Source organism: Lethenteron reissneri, chromosome 37 (genome assembly GCF_015708825.2).
Source record: "Lethenteron reissneri isolate LAM-NWPU_2019-01 chromosome 37, ASM1570882v1, whole genome shotgun sequence".
Taxonomy (NCBI): Eukaryota; Metazoa; Chordata; class Hyperoartia; order Petromyzontiformes; family Petromyzontidae; genus Lethenteron; species Lethenteron reissneri.
In genome coordinates, this window is record NC_083815.1 from 2,606,455 (window position 1) to 2,623,190 (window position 16,736).

General features: G+C 53.5%; 1 protein-coding gene across 4 annotated transcripts in view; it reads left to right on the top strand.

Moving 5' to 3' along the window:
• LOC133351345 (EF-hand calcium-binding domain-containing protein 4A-like) overlaps nt 1-15,725 on the top strand; it is a 40,756-nt gene extending 25,031 nt beyond the window's left edge. For 2 of the 4 annotated variants that reach the window (XM_061566466.1, XM_061566467.1), the window contains 16 exons: nt 28-139; nt 723-855; nt 1,719-1,865; nt 2,325-2,412; nt 3,168-3,275; nt 3,698-3,888; nt 4,217-4,288; nt 5,445-5,499; nt 6,280-6,374; nt 7,138-7,582; nt 8,533-8,653; nt 9,426-9,507; nt 10,115-10,229; nt 10,671-10,784; nt 12,362-12,438; nt 13,325-15,725. In XM_061566466.1, the coding sequence (XP_061422450.1) occupies nt 28-139; nt 723-855; nt 1,719-1,865; nt 2,325-2,412; nt 3,168-3,275; nt 3,698-3,888; nt 4,217-4,288; nt 5,445-5,499; nt 6,280-6,374; nt 7,138-7,582; nt 8,533-8,653; nt 9,426-9,507; nt 10,115-10,229; nt 10,671-10,784; nt 12,362-12,438; nt 13,325-13,412 (2,043 nt within the window). In that variant the 3' untranslated portion in view covers nt 13,413-15,725. Of the gene's footprint in view, nt 1-27; nt 140-722; nt 856-1,718; nt 1,866-2,324; nt 2,413-3,167; nt 3,276-3,697; nt 3,889-4,216; nt 4,289-5,444; nt 5,500-6,279; nt 6,375-7,137; nt 7,583-8,532; nt 8,654-9,425; nt 9,512-10,114; nt 10,230-10,670; nt 10,785-12,361; nt 12,439-13,324 lie in introns of those variants that run through there. The other 2 variants (XM_061566469.1, XM_061566470.1) reach the window with 2 other exon arrangements.
• The last annotated feature ends 1,011 nt before the right edge of the window (nt 15,726-16,736 follow it).

Sequence of the window (16,736 nt, forward strand, 5' to 3'; positions counted from 1 at the left end):
CACACACACGCACGCACGCACCGACAGCGCTTGCAGGGGGAGCTGCCACTGAGTGCCGAGCAGCTGGAGTCGGTGTTCGACAGCCTCGACACGGAGGGCAATGGCTACCTCACCCTGGCCGAGTTCACGCGCGGACTCGGTGAGTTGCTGGGCGGGAGAGGGGCAGGGCTCATGGTGGCTGTGACGTCACACGCCATCTTGTTCTCTCGTGTTTCGTGCTTGTGGTTTAGTAAATAGCAACCTCAGGATCCGTGTCCGATAGTGAGCAGCCTCGGCCTCCCGCTGAGCCAGCAGTTCCACTGTTGGCGGTTCGCGTGAGAACGCGCATCAGGGTACCAAATCACTTGGGATCATGCTCACTGCAGAGAACTCTAGCGACACGACCGCGGTCTACGATAGCTGGCGTAAAACTGTGCCACACGTCCTCGCGCATGGCCTTGCGGGAGCCTCGGTACCGATAAAGTTACTTAATTTTGGGTTTTCTTCCGGTTCCGGAAGAGCAACCGGTGACGTTCGCGTGCGTCAGCGGAATGGGAAAGGGGTTAAGCACCTGCGAGGATGCACGCGCACGTACGGACGCACGTGCGCGTGTACGGACGCACGTGCGCGTGTACGGACGCACGCGGTCGTGTGCGTCAATGCGCGCCCGCACGCACGCTGGGAAGCGTAACGGAATGCGTGCGCGGGCGTCATTGGCGATGCTCCTCCGCGTTTTGCTGCAGGAATGTTCACGAAGGACGAGCGCGTGGAGGGCGGAGGTGCCGGCATGGAGTCGGAGCCAGGAGGGGAGGGCGAGGAGGAGCACCGGTTTCTCGCCATGATGGAGGAGATGGGGGCAAGCAGTGACTTCCAGGAGTGAGGGCTGCCACCCCCCCCACCCCCCTTGCACATAAAGACAAAGATCCCCCCCGTGTAGCCTTAACAGACTGTTGGAGCAAGTGCTGTTAGCGAGCACCTATGAAGGCCGACACGGCACACGACGGGGTGGCTTGCAACACGCCCAGCCACTTTCTTCTCCCCAGTGGCGATGTTTTTACACATCGCACTAGGTACTCATTTGAGGCCGAGTCGACCTAGGGGAGACCCAGGACCGGTTCAGATAATCGTTACTGAAGTTGGCCGGGTTCATAGCGCAGCGAGCTTCACCGCTAAACCACCACTCCCACTAATGCACAGACATAACTCTCACACCACACAGTGCCCTTCTCAGAGTGCCCAGTTCCTTCAGGGAGTGCGCAGTTTCAGCAGCTTTGGTTCAATGCAAGCAGAGCCTGGACCGGTATGAGCACACAGTGTCTCGTCAGCAGTCGGGCTTGCCAGAACCAATGCTGGTGAACTTTCAAATGTTCATGCCAAGAACTTGCTCTTTGAGACATGGGTCATAGTTCAATGCGAAATTCGGTAATAAATAACCTGATCATTTTGGTTCAGAATTACTTTGTTAACCTGACTCCTAGTCATTGTATTCAAACACTGTGCCAGCCATAGAAGTTGTTTGACCATACTTCATCGCGCTGGTCCTTGCGGGAGGGTGAAGGGGTGGGGGGGGGAGAGGGATTGGCGGTCCAAGACGGGCTCAGCTGTCGCTCTCCACCGATGTTCGCATCATCGGGGAATCAAACTGCGGCCTTGTAACCGCTTGGCACACCGCAAATAATCCTAACGCTTCCCCCCCCCCCTCCTTTACTCTCCTCACCCCCCTCCTCGACCGCCCTCAGTCAGAGCGACTTGCGGGAGCTGTGGCGGCGCATGCGGCGCGAGCGCCCGGAGCTGCTGCCCAACCTCGAGCAGTTTGTGGGGCGCGTGACGACGCGGCTCCACGACGCGCAGCTCGAGCGCAGCAGCATGGAGCAGGCGCTGAGGAAGTGAGCGCCGCGGACGCTCTCGCACGCCGCCTGGCCACTCGGTCACCCGGCCGCTCACCCAGCCGCTCGCTCACCCAGCCGCTGTCTCAACCAGCAGCTCACCCGGCCACTCACCCTCACCCAGCCACTCACCCTCACCCGGCCACTCACCCTCACCCGGCCACTCACCCTCACCCGGCCACTCGCCCACTCGCCTAGTCATTCGCCCGGCTACCCACGTGGTTACTCACCTGGCCCTTGCACCTACCATCATTACGCACACTCACTCGTTTGTCAGCTCCCACACTTGCTCGTCCGGTAACCTGTCCCGTCCCCCTGGTGGTCCACCGGCACGCTCGCTGGCACGCTGGCATGCTCGCTGACTCGCTCACTCGCTCGCGTTCAGCGTGGCTGTCTTCTCATCTACTCGCCATCCGCTTCCCCCCCCCCCTACCCCACTGTGGCACCCGACCACCTCAGAAAGACGACGGAGCACGAGCGAGCAGTGCAGAGCCTCTACGAGGAGATGGAGCTGCAGATCCGCGCCGAGCAGGACAAGCTGCGCCAGGTCGGTTCGCGATGGGGAGCCAGCGTCACCGGGAGGGGAGGGGGGGGGCGCACGTTGTTTGTCGAATGCCGTCATACATTTTTTTCCATGTTTTAAATTAACCCTCTCTAACTGGGGTTGAAGTTGTGAACGCATTATATCTGTCCGTTTTGCAGCAGGGGGAACGGGGTGCCATCCTAAAGATGATCCGATATGAACGAGGGTTGAGTATAAAAAAAAAACTTGTGATGCTATCTAAGACTTTGGAGAAAACCGCCTACTGTTAATCACAGGGTTATCGCCCACAAGTTAGCAAACGAATGGATAGACGAATGAACGAATAAATTAGTGAAAAGATTAACAAATAAATCGACACATTCACGAACGAGAGCGTACAATTTTTTAATCAGTGGCCCGACGAAAAAACAAATAAATAAACACACAAATAACAAATAAATTTACGTGTGTGGGGAGCGGTGGTGCAGATGGTAGCGCTGCACAATGAACCAGGCGACCCGAGTTCGATTCCCGCTCACAGCCAACACCAGAGACGATTATCTGAACCGGTCCTGGTCTTCCCCTAGGTCGACTCAGCCTCAAATGAGTACCTAGTGCAATGCGTTAAAAATTGGTACTCGGCAGACAAAGGCCGTGTTGCTGGCCACCCTCCCCACTCGTGTGCCGTGCCGGCCTCCATAGGTGCTGCAACTCGCGAACAGCACTTGCCCCAACAGTATTTTACAGGCTACACGGGGGAATTTTGTCTTTGTGTCCAGTCCCTGGTGGAGGCGTCGGGGCGCCACCCGGCACGCAGCCCCGAGCTGGAGAAGGAGCTGACGGAGAAGGAGCGCGAGCTGGAGTCGCTCGCTCAGAGGCAGGCGGAGGTGAGCGCTCGATGGCACGGTTCGCGCGGTCACCGTCCTCGTCGTCGTCATCATCAGCAGCATCGGCCATGAGCGATTCGCTGCTGGATGCTGGCCTCCTCAAGCGCGTCGCCTTGTCCCTAAAGCTGTGCGAATAGTTCGGAATGCTCGCCGATCTTGTGAGGTCGACGAGCAGAGTTGAGACTGGATATAATGACTGGTTGGGTGACGAGTTGTGACGCTGCGCGGTTGTGACGCTGCGATTGTGACCCTGTGTGGTTGTGATTCCGAGTTCTGATGCTTGGTGCATGTGGTTGTTGCGCTGTGACACGTGGTTGCGACACTGTGTTTGTGACGCTGTGCGGTAGTGGAAGTGCGGTTGTGACCCCGTGCGATTGTGACGTTGTGCCGTGGTGGGAATGTGCGCTTGTGACGCTGCGCAGCTGGAGCGGCGCGTGGCGGAGCTGGGCAGCACGCAGTCGGCCACGGAGCAGCAGAACGAGCGCCTGCGCGAGACCAACGAGCAGCTGGAGCACGAGCTGGAGCACCGGCGCTCCGAGCTGGAGGCGGCGCAGGAGAACGTGCGGCGCCTGCGCGGGCAGATGCTGGCGCAGCTGCAGCATGAGCGAGAGCTGTGAGCGCGCGCGCCGGTCTCGCGGAGATGACAGTCACAAACCCCACCCGATTCTCGAGTCGAGCATGGGGAAGAGAAGATGGCAAAGTGGAGCCGTGTTGGGGGACAGGCAGTGTTGGTGGTCGGACACGCGATGGATAAAATTGATGGGGAAAGCGCCTACAAAGGCCGGCCTGGCACACGAGGGGTGGGCGGGCGGGTTTAGGATTAAGTTTAAGCGCTACCCCTGACCCTGATGGTGAGTGGCACAATCCCTGACCCTGACCCTTGTGTCTGTGTGTCTGTGTGTCTGTGTGTGTGTGTGTGGTACGGTGCCGTGCTTGGGCAGCGAGGAGAGGAAGCTTTCGGAGACGATGCTGAAGGAGCGCGAGAGTCTCGTCCGTCAACTCGACGTCCTCCGGTGCGACGGGGCGATCGTGCGCGCGAATCCTCGCCGCCACCGCCATTGTCGTCATCATCACCGTCGTCACCATTGTCACCATCATCACCATCGTCATCATTGTCATCATCGTCACCATTGTCACCATCATCGTCACCATCATTGTCACCATCATCATCGTCACCATCATCATCACCATCGTCACCATCATGATCATCGTCACCGTCACCATCACCATCATCGTCAGCGGCGGCATCGTTAGAGGTGGTCTCTTGACTTTGGTCGTCGTTTCTTCCGATTATCAATTCCATTGCCCAGAACGTGAAAATAGTTGGGGGGGAAAAGAGTGCCCACTGCCCCACGTGACCCCCGCCTCCCCCCGTGCTCCCTACCATTTCCACAATTTCACGTACTGTACTTTATTCGAATTCACGACTCCCGCGACCAACGTGACCTCTGTGACAAAACCGTAGCCTCAGTTCACTCATCGGCCGTAGTCCCCACTTTGAGTTTGTTTACAAGTTGCGAACTCCTTGTAAACACACCGACAGGGCCAGGGACTCCTCGAGCCATTCTTCCTCTCTCCCTACCATCCCTCCCAATCGCTTCACTCCGCCGATGAGGCAATGCCTAACATCACCAGGGTGCGACTACAATCACCTGGGGCCCATTCCTTTGCTCGCACTGGCCCTACCCCTACCTCATCAGATAAGGGGACTTCTCGACCATCCAAAGCTTTAACAAAGTCATTAAAACCCCGCCCTGTTCAGCCTGGCTTTCATGGATGAAGACGAAATTGTATTGTTGTAGACTTCCCTGGTTTCTATTTTAATTGCACGGTTTTAAAGTTTTAACGGGAGGATATTGATTTATACACGGGGGGTGGGGTGGGGGGTGGTTGGGAGGGCCTTGGCTTTCAGAAAGGCATGTAAAAAAAACAAGTGTACTCGATCGATTTATTGGCCGGCCTCTGCACCCCTCTGTCACCCCCTCGTGACCACGTGCCCGCGTGACCATGTAACCGCGTGACCACGTGTTCTCGTGACCACGTGTTCTCGTGACCACGTGTTCTCGTGACTACGTGCCTGCGTGACCACGTGCCCGCGTGACCACGTGTTCGCGTGACCACGTGCCCGCGTGACGGTTTGTTCGCGTCGTGCATCGTGCTGTTCCGCAGGGAGATCAACCAGCGGCTGACGGACGAGAAGGACGCCCGGGAGTCGCTTGCACAGGTGACGGGAACGCGAGTAAAAACAATCACGATATCGTTAAGGAAGCTATTCACTAGTGGTTGACGATTGTAATGGGGAAAAAAATACACTCACTACAGGGCAGTGCACTGCTCACTGCGGGTGTTTTGAATTCCGTGGGAATTTGATCGGCATGTGGCCGAGATTTAATGACAGAATTGCAGTCAAAAGGATGGAACGCACCAGAGATGGTCACCGCCACGGAGATGGAGCGATGGATTCGGCTCGTGCGCATCGGCGAGATAGATCGCCGCATCGCAAGATCGCGAGGGATGGTGGTGGTGGCAGCGGCTTAGTGAGGCCTTCATTCAGTAGTGAACAAATCATGACTGACGATGATGACGATGTTGATGATTTGGGTGAGAGGGGACCATGTGTGTGTGGAGCAGTATTGAGGCAGTGTTGGTTGGGGGTTGATTCAGTGGTGGGTGTTGGTGGTGGGGGGGCCCACTGAGCTGTGTAGCTCTTTTTTTAGAAGCGACCTGGCCACAAATGATAGCGTGGAAATTCAATGCAGCCAAATATTCTAAATGCACGTTGCTTATAAATGTTGAGGGGAAAAAATGGAGGACTCGGAGAAAAATCCACACGGCCACAGGGAGAGAGACACCAAAATACACAGCAGGCGTCAGAGTCAGGATCAAACGTACGACCTCCTGCATACCAGGCGCGGGAGTTAACATCTCGCCACATGGGGTTGGAGTTGCTCACTGCTGGCCCCCCCCCCTCTACCCTTCCTCCACCTTGGACCCCCCCCAACAGAACTCCGCCGCTCCTCGTCCCAAGGTGGTGCTCGAGCGATCGGGTTCCGTGATGGCCGACTATCTCCCAGAGGCGGGGGCTGACGCCAGGAAACGGTGCGCCCTCGCCCCCCACGAACACAACCCCCTCGCAGACGGCGGCCCCGTGAACAGCGCCTCGCATGAACATCCGCTAGTGTCAGCCTGCTGCTGCTGCTGCTGCTACTGTTGGAGACAGGGGTCACACTCGAGGCTAAAGTAGGAGCTAAACTAGGGGTTAAACGATGAGATGGACGATGTGATGTACGAAAAGTTAGATGTGGGGTTAAACTGTCGGCTAATCTATGTTGGCAAAGCTAGGGTTTAAACCAGGAGCTAAGCTGGGATCTAAAAAGTGGCTGCAATAGGAGTCAGCCTCCGGCTAAGATAGGTAAACTAAGGGTTAAGCTATGAGATAGCAAGGGATTACGTTAAACTCGGGGCTACTTCGGAAGAATAATAGTGGGGTATACTAGAGGTTAAAATCGAGGCTAAACTGACTAATGCTTAATCAGCTGTATCACACAGCGCATCGTGATGTACAGCGGTGCAGGGTTGATAAACATTTCATCGCGATGCCGGTTGGTGGTGTGGTGCGTCGTGCGGTATCGCGCGGTGTGGGGTGGTGTGGGGTGGTGTGGGGTGGTGTTGGGTGGTGCGCGATGAAACTCGGTAACTTTACCGAAAGAACCAAGAATATCAATCCCTGCGGTCACGAAAGCTTTAAATCGAATTGTTTTAGTTTAGTTTGGTTCTTGCGGCATCCAGGTTAGCGAGCGGCGCGTCGCGTTGCCGGGGCGCGCGTGCGCACCGCCGCCCTGACGTCTCCCTCTCCGCGTAGACAGCTCGTCTCTGCTGGTCTTCCTGGCTCCCCCCTCGAGACGCTAGCGGGGGAGTTCGCGCTGCACGCCGCCGGCTCGGAGAGCGGCTCGGGCTCCGAGTCGGGTGGCTCGCGGCGCGGGCCCCCGTCCCCGCGCGGCGGCGGCACCAGCAGCCCGGCGCGCAGGAGCCCCGGCCACGACCGCTGGCGGAACCGCATCATCTCCATCGAGGACGACCCAGACCTCGATAGGGAAGAGTCGGGGTCGCCCGTGACCCCCGGGTGGAAGGGCGGGCCGGACCTGTCGGACGTGCGGGAGGACGAGGAGGAGCAGCAGGAGGAGCCGAAGCGGGTCGAAGTGCCAGCGGCGGCGGAGGTGAAGGAAGGGAGCGCGGTGGAAGAGGAGCGGAGGAGAAAGGAGGTGACGAGGCAAAGTCCGGCCAATCGCAGCACGGTCAGCAGCCGGGTGAGCGGCCCGCGCGTCGTTCCGCCATCGCCGTGCGTTCGCCCCTCGTTTGCATTTATAGACGGCAGGCGGAGAGGTGGGTCGGCGAGGGGTCGGGCGCACCGAGAGCCAGCGACGCTGAGGAGCTGGGCTTGAATCCAGGTTCCGAACGTCCATGGTTCAAACCGATCGAGTGTCGTGAATGTGAAATATAATTCTGGTGATAATAATTGATTCCGGGTATTACAATTCAGAAGTATATTTAGGAGGGTCTTGCACTTGTGATGCGAGGCGATGTCCACGCGAAGGAGCGTTTAGCCTCGCGTGGCAGGAAACCGGAGCGCTCGCGCAACCCCCCGCACAGACTGCTTCACAAACCCACTCCCAGCACTGCCGCCACCTGGTCACGTCGCAGCCCCAAGGGGAATTTCACAAATCGATGTGTGCCGCCAACCTTGGCTAGATCATACATTGGTGTGCAACGACACCTGGCTAAAAGGTAGTGATTATTATTATTATTACTACGAGCCTTGTTTACCCATGAAAGTCTCATCGAGTCTGATGACTTGCTTCCAGCGAAGTTTTCGCGATGTTTCAGTTTCAGTTTAATTTATTAGGATTTACCCTGTGAGCCATTCGGCTCTTGATTGCTTTGTGCATTCCAATTGAGTGATTTGTGCGCAATTTGAACCACGACGCCGAAAACCAACAATGGCCTGCTCTCGCGAAAGACGCGTGACGCAATCCCTACTGACTGCGCGTAGTTTCCACGGTTATTACATCCGCAGCAAAGGGCAGTAAACGTGTTTGCTGCTAGGGCCACGTCACCACGGTGATAATGGCGACGGTGAAAATACTTTTAATTGGGAATGATAATGGTGATGACGAATGTAATGATAATGGTGGGTGCTTAAGATGATGGTTGTGATGGTTGTGGTGATGGTTGTGCTGATGTCCCTGTGTGCAATCAGGACCTGAGTCCCGAGCGACTCTTCAAGGTGGTTCTTGTCGGCAACTCGGGCGTCGGCAAGAGCTGCTTCATCCGGAGATTCTGCGACAACGAGTTCAACTCAGACACCACCTCCACCATCGGTAGCGGCAGCCACGTTCTATCCGCTGCTACATGAAGGCTTCTCTCACATGGTCTTGTGTTTGATACAGTCCACGCAGCACCTGCACACAGGACCGGATTAACCCATAGGCTCGTAAGGCCTTGGGACCTCACATTTTTTGCAGGACTTCCTTTGAGCCCTGTATGTGCAGCTTCGTAGATAGATAAGTTCCTTTCAAACAACGTTGATGATGACGACCTACGATTGGCACGGTTGTCTACATACGGTGCAAAAGAAGTCCACCGTACATGCGTACACATAACGATGACGATTTGGGGTGTTGCGGATAACGGGGACGAGCGTGTAATGGGAGCGTGAATAAGAGGGGGATAGTTGAACCTTCTTGGTTCTTTCGGTAAAGTCACGTAGAAGGGAAATAATAAAAAAATAAAAATAAAACATAATAAAATACAATTCTCACAATTGTATAATAAAACATTTATTATGTTTTATTTTTATTATTTTATTATTTCCCTTCTTCGTGACTTTACCGAAAGAACCAAGAAGATGAATCCCTGCAGTCACGAAAGCTTTAAATCGAAAAATAGTTGAACCTGTTTGCGGAAACTGTTGGGCCAAGTGATCACAGCGGGAGAGTGGGGCAGGGGGGGGGGGGGAGTCCTCAAGTCATCGGGAATGTGGGGTCTGTCTGGGTGTCCGGGGTGGCGGGGGGGGGGTGGACATCCTGTGTGTGACGAGCCGCCACCCTTGCGCTGCGCCCATCGTGATTGTGGTGCGCTTGTGCCCGCCAGGCGTGGACTACGACGTCAAGACGCTGTCCGTGGAGGGAGCCACGGTCGCCCTGCAGTTCTGGGACACGGGGGGCCAGGAACGGTGAGATGGAGCGCGACCCAGGCGGAGTTTAAGTTCTTAGATTTTTTTTCGGTTCTGCTTCCACGCTAACTCGCCTCACATTGGTTTCTCGGACCGCCCTGTGGGTGAACGGATGTGCCGCTTAGAACGGCGATTAGGCCGACGTGCATTTGTTCTCCTGATTATTTGGTGAAACTGCATTGGCAGTGATGATGCGCAAGCAACAAACAAAAATCTCAATACATTCGCCAGTAAAACTGCCTTACAACAAAAGTTAACAATAGGCAACGTTCCGCGCAATGGCCCTTCTTATTCACAGCACATAGAGAAGGGCCGTTACCCAAAACGTGGCCTATCATATACTTTGCTATTTCTTAGGCCACACACGGTGTTATTGAGTTTATTATACATGTATTGTGATGATGCAGCAAGACGTTTGAGTTTGTTGGATGGTAATTGCGAGCGGCGTGAGCAGCCGACTGCAGGGTCGCACCTCTCCCTTGAGCGCGTTCCCTTCGAGACGGCGACCGGCAAAAACGACAATGACAACCACAACCACAACAACAAGAGTCACAACGGTGGTGATGGGTTCCCCGCGAGCTAGCTTTGCCGTCCTCTCCGCTGCCAGGTTCCGCAGCATCACCAAGCAGTATTTCCGCAAGGCGGACGGCGTGGTGGTGGTGTACGACGTCACCACCGAGGGCTCCTTCACCGCCGTGCGCGGATGGATGAACAGCGTCAAGGTGCGTGACGTCGTCCGTCCTTGATTCACCCTTGCCCCCTCCCCGCCCCCTCCGAACATCAACCATGATCACGTGAACTCCGGTCATCTTCGCAGCAGCAGCGGCTTCTGGCTGGCCATCGAACAAAGACGGTCGATGCATCGCGCGCTTTCAGATGCGCTTCTGCGGCCATCTGGAATGCTCTTCCTTCTGATATTCGGGAACCACTGAAACTATGCATTTTTATATCGTTGAAAACTAATTTCTTTAAATGATTAGTTCGTTGTTTTACCTTCTCGATAAGCACGGTTGGCTACGTACGGTGCGAAAATAAGTTCAACATACAAGTAGGACTTGTATGATTGCGCATCTCGGGGTCATCCAGTCACGGAGTGTCCGACAATGCGGACACTTTGTAACGAGAGCGGAGGAGGCACTAAACGGCGGTCGGTGAATGTGCAGGAAGGCGCCGGTGACGCCGTGGTGCTGCTGCTGCTGGGAAACAAGCAAGACCTGGCGGAGGCCAAGGGAGACATGCGCAGGGTCGCTGTCGCGGACGGCGAGCGGCTGGCGCAGGTGAGAGCCCAGACGTGGACACGGGGGGACTGTTTTGATCCCATTTGGCTCATCTGAGCCATGTCAGGGCTGTGCCGAAACAGCCCGGCGTGGTTGACGAAAACGCCGGGATGTTTTTCTATCGCAGAAGCCGAGCGGTATACCGCTGATATCATACGCATTGGACAGGTCTATTCGCACGTAGTAGATGATGCGGTGATGCAATGAATGCATCGTGACCTGCTTGTTTCACACGTCTTGTGAGGACAGCATATCACGGCTTTGTTCTAGCACGGTATAGCAAGTAGCTAGTGGAAAACCACCCCATACCGCGACAGTGGAAATAGGATTTCAGACCCAGACTTCGCAAACATTTAATTCATGGTGGAGCTTACGCAAAACTGCGAAAACAACAAAATCAAAACTGTGTGAATACACTTACATACTGATCATAATATAAAGCCATTTGTCCATCCACTGCTGGATGTAGGCCTCTCCACACCATGTCGGTCATGGGGGTTTTTGACCATACTTCACTACGCTGGTCAGTGCTGGTAGTTGAAGCGAGGGCACTCGCCACCAGCTGATATCACTCTTCTACGATGTTAGCCACAGCAGGGAATGAAACTCGGGTTGCCTGGTGTACAATGCATTGTGCTAGCCACTGTGCCCACCGCGTTGTACGGTGCACACACACACAGACTCGCGCACCCAGACGAAAACGCACATCCTAAGCAGAAGCCTCCCGTAGGGTGAGCGTTGCGATTGAGCAGGGTTTTCATGGATAGAGAGAGACGACGTTGTTCTTACATCCCACGCAAGCCAAGACCCATGCAGAAAGAAAAGGTCCCCTTCGAATGAAATACCGTTTGAAAAAAAAATAGTGTACGGTATGCATAATGCAAAGCAACACGCTGTGAATCTGTAGGGAAATATCTACATTTGTGAAAACCAAAACATATATTAAGACTGAAAAGGACAAACAGCGGCGATGTATTGCAATCACGGCCGTGAATAGTGATTGCATCGTACGGCGCGGTGTACACGCGCGCGGCGGTGCTCAACGCGTCTCGGAGGGACGGAGTGAGCGATGTGCTCCGTTTTAACGAGCTCCCCGGAGGAATTTGTTGATGCTGAAATACGGGACGGTACGCAAAGAAAAAGTTCAACAAAGTCTTTGTTGAAATCCCTTTCATAATTAAGATTGTAATGTTTACCGATGCCCCGCCGAGCATTTGTAAATACACCCCACGTCCATGGCCTGTGTGCCACGGATGGATTATATTTCGTACTGTCCGCCAATCTGCGTGCACAAAACATTCCCCTTAAGCCGAGGTGGCTCAGAGGTTCCGAGCCGAGCAGTGCCGACAGCCTGGGCTTGAATCTCCGGCAGCTGTCTCGAATTAAGTTAGCGAGTTTGATGGCCTCAGCTGTGTCACAAATGACTGCACAAAAAAAAAATCACCACGTAAAGTGTTGCTGTATGTATGTTGAACTTGTTTTGCACATCAGAGGTGCGGTATGCACTTAATGCTCTGGATAAATCGTGGATAATTTATGATGATGATGATGCTGGTGATCGTTTCTCTGCCCGTCAGGAGTATGGCATGATTTTCTACGAGTGCAGCGCCAAATCCGGCAGGAGCGTGGCGGAGGCGGTGACGCACATGGCGCGGTATGGACGCTGCTCGCGACACTCACGGCGGGCGGGGTCAGAGGTCGCGCTCGGGGGTCAAGTTGGGGGGGGGGGGGGGAGGCTGCGGTTTGGGACGGATGGCCCGAAGACGTTAAACGGGTTTAAACGTGAAATTAAACTTTGACAGACGGCGTCAGCAGTCGAGTTAGAGCACAGGCTGGAGGCTCCTTTTTATTACATGCTTTTATTTAACTCGCTGTCTGTTGTCATATCCTCAAAAAATCTTGTAACTCAATTTTAACCCACTTCCCAATGTCGTATCGACTGCAAACTTGGTATACGTATGTCATACTGGTGACAATACTATATTCTATCATAAAAAAACTATGTTTATTAAATATAATTTTTTATATGTTATGTCCACGTTCAACTCACGTTGGCTGTAATTGCCCACGGTCCCTTACGGTATGGCAAGCTTCGGGGCCACTTCCTGGAGTCGTGGAGTTCTGCCATTACTCGGACGGTACATTTAATTAAAGCGTGTTAAAAAAAAAGTGTTTTTAAATATTACTTATTTCACACTTGTGGCTGTCTCACGACCGTCGCGGGACAATGTTTCCATGGGGTGCCACGGTGGCGAGATGTTATCTTGCTTGCCTGGTATGCAGGAGGTCGTGGGTTCAACCGACGCTGACACCTGTACAATTTGCACGTTCTCCCCATGGTCGCGTGGATTTCTCTCCTGGCCCTCCGATTTTCCCTCCGCATTTTAGAAACTTGCGTTTTAAATTATTTGGCTGTTATAAATGTCCACGCGATAAGCCACTTGGTCAAGCTATCATTTGTGGCCAGGTCTGATTCTATCTCGGTCAGCCCGCGTGGGGACGCCGCTCTGACCCCTCCGGCGCGCGTGTCCGTCGCTCAGGTTGCTAGCGGAGCAGGAGGACATCCAGAGGCAATCGTTCCACCTGGAGAAGGCGCCCGAGAAAAAGAAGAAGGGCTGCTGCGATTGAGGGTCGCCGTCGCCGCTTCCGTACGCGCGCCGCTCCTCGCCAACGACTGTTGCCGGCGTGAAGTCGCCACGCTTCCCGACCTCATCATCCTCCTCCTCGTCGTCGTCGCTTGGGACAAACGCCGATACCCATGCCTCCCGATTGCCTGCGGCAAAGGACGGGGCTCTTGTTGTAGGCCCATTCCCACTGGCACATCCGAGCCACGTCAACGCGGAGCCCTCGCGGTACGGGGGGTGGGTTTCGCTGGCTCTTTTGCCGCGCTGAGCCAGAACCGATCTGCGAAACTCTGGCCTCGCAACAAGACTTCTGAATCCGGCTCGGGACCCAAGCGGTGCCAGGGGCAAGGTTAATCATGTTTGTTGGCGGCGATAGCGGCACGGCTCGGGTTCTGCACTGGAAAAGGGGTATTACTTGAAACGGCCGTGCTGTACTAAGCTTGACTGCCTCCATTGCCGGGAATCTGCACTTTACTTTGATGATGTCTGTTGGGAGCTCTGAACAAATCGCCCTCCGTGAACGTTGAAACCTCGACCACGAGCCAGCCTGCCTGGTCTCCCGTACTCCCATCATCTTGTCCACCACAGGGACGCACATACATCCTCCTCGGACTCTCCAACCGAGCCCTCCTGCTGCTACAAAAGAGTTCTGCTGAACAAGGGACTGGAAAACTGGCACCACCTTCGCCTGTCGACCGAGTCGTCCGTTTAGGAATGTTTTAAACATTCCTTCAGAGAGTGCCAATCGCTGATGCTGCTGCTGTTACTGCTGTTACTGCTGCTGCTGTTGCCGCTGCTGCTCTTGCCGTTGCGTTTACCGCTGCGGGCTTTCTTTTTGCTCAAGTGGCTTCGCCGCCCCGCTACGTTGAGTAACGCGGGGACACCGGATGAGCGCCCGCGACTTGGAACGTGACTCGAACGTTGCACGAGGCAACGGGAGTGCCTTTGTGGTGCCGCCCCCCTTCACAAGGCCACCTCAACACTTTTAACCTCCTGGCTTTTTAAGGCCCCCCCCCCCCCCTCTCCGGCCAATGCTTGCATTTTTATGTCGCAGTTTTCAGGGCTGTTCGCGTTTTGCGATATTTCAATTTTTTATGTATTCTTAACGAAAAGGGCATCGCGGTGGAGGATTAATAATAATGAGCTTCGAACGGGGGTCAAAGTTGGAATGCTGTTGACATTACGTGGGTGTTCTGCTCGGTTTATTTATTTGACATGAAAGCGACTTCCCTCGCGAAAAGGTCAAGATTTCCCTTCATGGTGTTAATGGATTGGCTGGAGCCTCTGCTAATCAAATGTTTGCTAAGGTTTTCAATCGTCACGGTTTATATATAAACTTTAAAACGCAAATGATGCCGAATCACCTTTGTCCGTATGTCTGAATATACAAAGATGTCCATGAGCCCAGACACCTCGCTTACCGGTATCACCCGATGCGCCATTATTTGAATGGCTACAATTAATTCAAGTGGCCAATCGCTGTAAATTATGCGCTTACCATTTTCAACGAATTCACTCTTATGAGCTGTGTAAATGAGTACCACTAAATATGCTGCTACCCTTAGGTGGTACAAATTGCTACTCTGGCCCATGGACTCTAGGCACGCCACGCAACCCCTGGACTCCGATAACTACTGGGGCTTTACAGCTGTGCGGTGAAGTTGTCCATTCCACTTCCAGCTGTGCTTTCTATTGCATCCTGGACATCTAAAAAAAGAGCTTTATAGCTCATCGGATTCTTCCAGTATCAGTATTTTGCTATTGTCCTGACCCGTGCCGCAGGGGTCAAAGCACCGAGCCAGCACTTGTTCGCCAGGTCTGAATAGCTCGTCATGTAAGCCAGGCCATCAAGCAGGGGCGGTTTCTTCATTAGGGCGATTGGGCGACGCACCACCAATGTCATTCAACCACAGTCACGCTAGCCGTCACTGTCAGCCTCTGGATATAGTCCAATCAGCGTCATGTCACGTTCTGTGGAGTACCGCCTCTTTTTGGGCGATTTCACTCCGGCTGAGAATCGCCCCGAGTGGCCCCATAGACTTACATTCAAAGATGTTTTTTTTCGAACGGGGGCGCTCCAATGCATTCTCTATGGCTTCTGGGAGGGCAAGCCCTAACGTGCTTACGTCATCATACGTGCTAACGTCATCATACGTAAGCACGTTTCATCCAACAATATAATTTATCACTACCTAGTGGAATCTTTAATAAAATAAACTTGAGTGGTTTGTTTTAATAGTGAGTATATAAACAAACAAGATGTATTGTAAGAGTCACTTTATTTTTCATTAATATTAAAGAAGTGAAGTTGCCTTTACATGCTTAAGCTGTTAATTTATCCATTACATGGGTGGACCTTATCCTTATCAATCATCCAAACATTTGCCCCCCCTGAGAGATTTTGCAGGAGCCGCAACTGCCATCAAGTGTATTGAGTCGATGCTCAGGTATAGTTATGAACACACCAACAAAAAAAGTTAATTATATTTAAAGATTATTTGACCCAATTCCAGCTCTCGTAATGCAAAATAACGGTTCACAATGTGACAAATGTCTGTTTAACGTCGCCTTTCGCGACCGATATCCATGAGGTGTTTTGTGCTTGATCGTGTAAATGTGTTGTTAAACCCGCCACCACCCGGCATAGACAATTAGTAAGGTTTGTCACGTGAACAACACCTGCCAATTCGTTACTAGTTCAGCATGGATGACAAATGTCTTTTGCAGGCGGGCATGTGGGAAATCGCACCCCCTCGTGTCTCAATGTAAAATGTCTCCCAAGGAGTTGTGACGTTACCCGTCATGTGACCAATCGCAGATGCATGGCGGGGTGACGCGCTCCTCCCAGAGTTCCACGTGGCCATGCCACGCGAACAGAGGACACAATTGGTATAGGGAAAAAATATACAATTCATAAACCAAACTAATTAATACGTGTTTTATCTAGGAATGTTGATGATCCAGCACTTACCAGTTTAACACGTAGGCTTTCGCGACCAACATCCACGAGGTTTTTGGGTTAGATCTCGTAAATATAAACGTTTAGTTAAACCCGCCGCTACTCGACAGTCAATTAGTAAGGTTCGTCACAGTAACAAAAAATGTCAATCTTTGACTAATTCAGCACACCGGTGTGTTGGAGAGTAAGCCCACATAATTTACGATTCGATTGGGTTTTCTCAAACACACCGGTGTGCCGAACTAGTAACGAATTGTCGCGTTTAACGACACCTGTATATTTACGCGATTGAACCCGGCACTAAACAACTCACTCCAAGCCACCTTCAGTGGTCGGTCACCTGCTTATCACTCTTCTCTTGCTACGATG